Source organism: Lactuca virosa, chromosome 8 (genome assembly GCF_052849685.1).
Source record: "Lactuca virosa cultivar CGN04683 chromosome 8, Lactuca_virosa_CGN04683_v6, whole genome shotgun sequence".
Taxonomy (NCBI): Eukaryota; Viridiplantae; Streptophyta; class Magnoliopsida; order Asterales; family Asteraceae; genus Lactuca; species Lactuca virosa.
This window is the reverse complement of record NC_136433.1, coordinates 169,010,495-169,015,551: the sequence shown is the minus strand read 5'-3', so window position 1 is coordinate 169,015,551 and position 5,057 is coordinate 169,010,495. Positions and strand designations below refer to the sequence as shown.

Below are 5,057 nucleotides of genomic sequence, written 5' to 3'. Positions count from 1 at the left end.
AAAATGAAAAGAATGCAAACCGAGCTCGCGTTGCCTCCCGAGAAGCGCTTCTTTTTTATGGAGCCATTAGCCGGACTCCATGCCGCCTTATGTGGTATTGTTTGGAGATACGATCTCCATTTGCACCTTCTGTTCCTTCCATATTTTCTTATAAGCTTGCACCCTTCTTAAATAGTTTTTTTTTAAAAAAATTTCCCTTCTTTGTTTTAGTATCGCCTTCCTTGTGTTTCCGTTTCAACCCTTTATTTCTCGCAGCAAGATCAGGTTCTCCTTTTTCTTTTTGTTTTTCCTGAGCTTCATCATCCATCTTTTCCAAAGTCGGCTTGCTCAAGTCTTGTGTAATTTCTTCTTCTTCATCCTTATTTGAGAAAATAGTTTCTTCGTTTTCTTCCTTTTCTTGAGACTTTGGTGTTTTAAAGGCGAAAACCTCAAAGACCATGGAAATTGAAGCTGTTGGCTTGGTACGCTTGACTCGTTCTCTTGTCTGAACTTCTTCTTCCATCAATTTTTATAACACCTCAAGCTCGTTATCCTTATAGAATACTTCATATTGAGCTTTATCCTTCTTGAATCCATCTTCAACTCCAAATTTCATCTCCTCATTTCCCACTCACAAAGTAAGCTTTGACTCACGAATATCCACCAAGGCTCGTGCAGTATTAAGTAAAGGGCATCCAAGGATTATATGAAAATATTCATCCTCCTTCATGACTAGCACAACAAAGTCGATTGGAAAAATAAATTTTCCAGTTTTTACCAATATATCCTCAATTATACCTCGAGGATGAGTCATCGAACGATTAGCCATATGCATTTTCGTCCTTATAGCCTTCAATTCTAGAAGGTTGAGCTTTTGGTAAAACGAATATGGCATCAAATTAATACTCGCTCTAGAATCGGCTACAACAAATGCCTTCGTGTTATTTCCAAACTCACATGGATGTGTAAGGTGTCCGAGATCTCCCATTTTCTTTGGTATCCCCTTCATAATAACCATGGAACTTTCCTCACTAAGGATTACCTTGGAAGTCTTCTCTAGTTGTTGGCGAGTGTCGAGTAAATCTTGAAATTTTTTTGCATATTCGGGAACTTTAGCTAAGGATTCAATAAATGGAGTATTGATCGGAATACCCTTAACTTGTTGCATAAACTTTTTATGTTCTTGTTCCAAAGGATGCTCTCTGGCTCGAGAAGGAAATGGTAAAGGAGGTTGATAAGCTTGAGCACAAGAAAGATTTTTCTGCCCAGACCGAGACCACGTCGTGAGGGGTAAATCCTCACGTCGTGAGGTCGATGTTTCAGCTACAAAATTTTCTTTGATTTTCGTCCGCTTTGGTTATGATTTGGGCTACTTTGTTTCTTCTTCTAATGCCTCCAAGAACTCAAAAATAGTGTCTTCTTCAGTGGTTATGGCCATGACATGCGGTTGCGGTTTATCATCAGGATTTTTAGGAGGTAACCGTTCGTTAACTAATATAGTTAATTGCCCGAGTTAAGCCTCAATATTATTAATGGACGCTTGATAATTTCTCATGGTGGCATCAGTTGCATCGTGACGTTTTTCAGAAGCTTCCATGAATCTATGAAGCATTGAATCTAAGTCCACTTTTTTCTCGGGTTGTGGTTGTTCCTTTTGGTAAAAGTCCCGACCGGTTTGCCTATATTTTTCTTCTTTTTGTTTCTTGTACTCCTCATACTGAAACCATTCCCTCTTTTTATTTCTCCAATCTTCATCATAGCGGTCTCCACTGGAGTAGCAAACTTGAGCTTTCCTATTCCCGTTTTCGTCCATATGGCAATCTTTTTTCAAATGCGGCCCATTGCAATTTTCACAACCCACACGTATTGCGTGTATGAATTGGTCCATCTTCTTCATTCTATGATCCATGTTGCTAAACATTGCCAAAACATCCGTCATGTCTTCCGAAGCACCATTTCTAATTCTTTTTTGCTTCGTCATTACGAGGGTTGTGGTACTCCCGTGAATGATTTGAAAATTCTTCGATTAGTTCCTTAATTTCAGCGAGATGCTTCTTTGTTAAAGGTCCTTGAGAATCAAGGAGTTGCCTCGTCGTTACATCCACCCCATCATAGAAGATCGAGACTTCTTGTTGCTCTTTTAGATCATTTTGGGGACAATTCCTTATTAACCCCTTATATCGCTCCCATGCTTCATATAAAGATTGTCCCACTTGTTGCTCGGAATTGGCTATGTCTTTCTTAAGTCTAGAAACCTTGGACGGTGGGCAAAATTGTTGGAGGAATTCTTCACGCATCTGTGCCCAAGTGGTGATTGTACTAGGCGGAAGTGCCTTCAACCAATCTTTTGCTGCTCCTTTGAAGGTAACCAGAAGCATTCTCAACAACACCGTTTCTTGTGGTACATTTAAAATAATGAAGTAATCGGCGATGTCATTTACTTCATCTAGGTGTTTATATGCATCTTCATGATCTTTTCTAGAAAATGGAATATCCTTTAGCGCGGAAAGGATGTGTCCCTTGAGCTCGAAGGTAGCAGTAGCAAGAATTGGGGGTTGCACAAGTCCTGGATCGGTGTCCTCACGTATTCTTTTCTTGTATGCCTCCATAGTCGTGTCAACAATGTCCGTCATGTTGTTTTTAGGCTCGCTTTCAGATTCACTACTTTTGTCTGTTTCTGTTTCTGGTTCGTAACCAGCTTCCTTTTTGTTAGGAGTCTTCTCAAAGCTTTCGAATGTGCTTTCATTTTTTGTCTTGTTGCTTGATCCTCCTACATACCTGTCCTTCTTTTTATGAAAAGCTGACTCTAGATCGTCAAGTGGTGGTGTCAATGGTGTTTTTGATCCGCGGGTCATAAACTACTGAAACAAAAACAAAAACAAAAACGTAAAAATGAACTAAAATTAAATAAAAAGACCTACTGAATGATAACCATGATGTGATAGTAAGTTCCACCTCGTGGTATAGCAGATAAACTAAATCAGAAAGCAAAAACGAAATAAAATCTAAGATATCAAATCTCACACCGTGAGTTTTAAGAGCTCACGTCGTGAGTTCAGTATTTCAGAAAAATTTAACTAATGCTAAAAAGTAACTTTTTGCAGGTTTTACCCCACAAAAAGTATCGATTAACCTAAAACAATTAAATTAAAAATTAAAATAGCCGTTCCCTGGCAACGACGCCAAAAACTTGATGCGTAAAATTATACCTACTAGTTTTATCTAACTAATTAACTAACTATTACGTCTAAGGAAGTGGACCTAATCGCAAATAGTATAGCACGAACAGTCGGGTATCGAACTCAAGGAACGGATTTAGTATACTAAAGTAACTACTATAAATTAATCTAACAGCAAGCAATAATTAAAAAGGGGCTTTATCTGATTTTTCAAGTTCAGAAAAACTTAAGCACTCAACTAAAACGGTTTTACTCAATATATTAAAAACACTTTTGTTTAGTTTCAAATCCACCTTTTTCCTATGGTTAGTTACTATTTACGGATTAATAAAGTTGATTACCAATTATTATGTAATTAGCAATCTCACTAGTTCATGTACTATTATGTATGGCCATACACAAGCAAACACAAAATTAGTTATTAATTATACTTGAGCTATGTAAGATTTATCTAATGCAATTAAGCAATCACAATCATGGTCACAATTATGTTCTCCAGCACAGCTAAGTTTGTTAATTTTATTACTTGATCTAGATGTGTTCACTCCTAGCTCTAGAAATTTAATAGTCACTAAACTACTAGGTAACAAGCTCATGTAATTTAATAGTTACTAAGCTACACTAAACTTGAATTTAAGAAACTAAGTCACAAACTTTAACATGCTAGGTAATGATAATAAAACACAAGCATAAATCCAACTTTATAAAATCCAATAAGTAGTAAAATATGCCATGGTTCTAAGGTTTCATCTAGCTAAACGAAAGTAAAGTAATTTAGTTACTCATGACTGGAAGCAAACACACAAATTAAATAAGACTTAACATGACTAAAGTAATGCAAACCGAATGTAATGATTTGTTCTTCAATTCCTCAATCTTCAACACTTTCTCCTGCCAAGGAATGATTTTCGCAGGTTTCTGACCTCAATTCTCAAGTATCTCCGAATATCTTCTCCAAAAGCCTTCTTAATCGTTAATGCAAAGGAGTATTTATAGTTTTCCAAAATACATGGCTCACGTCGTGAGAATTGACACCTCACGTCGTGAGCTTGATAGATATTCGTATCGTGCAAGGATTTTACCTTCCGCGTACTAATCTTCGTTAGTTGAGTTAAAATATACACATTTCTAGGCAATATTATAATACTGCACGAGCCTTGGTGGATATTCGCGAGTCAAAGCTTACTTTGTGAGTAGGAAATGAGGAGATGAAATTTGGAGTTGAAGATGGATTCAAGAAGGATAAAGCTCAATATGAAGTATTCTATAAGGATAACGAGCTTGAGGTGTTATAAAAATTGATGGAAGAAGAAGTTCAGACAAGAGAACGAGTCAAGCGTACCAAGCCAACAGCTTCAATTTCCATGGTCTTTGAGGTTTTCGCCTTTAAAACACCAAATGTATTAAAATATGGAAATATCTTACTTTGATAGAGTCAGCAATTAACCAAAATATTACTTAAAATGTATTAAAATATTGCCTAGAAATGTGTATAAATATGGAAATATCAAGTGCTAAAAACAAAATTCTCGTTCTTAGTTATTTTAGGAAAATGTGAATAGTTTATTAATCCATGAATAACACAGATTATTCCTTATTGTCTTTTTATGGAGTGCGTGGTTAACTGAAACATAAATTTGAGACATAAGAAGAAGATGATGTAACATATGTGGTTTTGGTCTGTTAGCAGAGCGTGTGTGGTTAACCGACACGTCGATTGAGAACCATGACATAATCAAGAGTCACACGATTTTGCATGGTTGGTTCACCATATTATTTGTGAAACCTCGATATCCCATGCACAAATAGAGGATGTGAACATCCGAGATTAGCATGCCATTAAATAGGTTCAACGAATCTAAAATTATCTAGGAATTTCATAGTGATTAAAATTGGTAA

The 5,057-nt window shown here is 36.5% G+C and overlaps 1 protein-coding gene and 1 non-coding gene across 2 annotated transcripts; one reads left to right on the top strand and one right to left on the bottom strand.

The window, feature by feature from the left end:
- Positions 1 to 610: 610 nt before the first annotated feature.
- Positions 611 to 1,147, bottom strand: LOC145131051 (uncharacterized). Its single transcript, XM_079065793.1, has one exon. It carries the CDS (start codon positions 1,145 to 1,147, stop codon positions 611 to 613), a length of 537 nt encoding a protein of 178 aa, XP_078921919.1.
- Positions 1,148 to 2,121: 974 nt separating this feature from the next.
- On the top strand, positions 2,122 to 2,228 carry LOC145134963 (small nucleolar RNA R71). The gene has a single exon (XR_013719445.1). It is a non-coding gene; the product is annotated as a small nucleolar RNA R71 (small nucleolar RNA).
- Positions 2,229 to 5,057: the final 2,829 nt, after the last annotated feature.

Excerpts from the sequence above, each read along its gene's own strand:
- LOC145131051 (XM_079065793.1), bottom strand. The coding sequence starts at position 1,147 with ATGCAACAAGTTAAGGGTATTCCGATCAATACTCCATTTATTGAATCC.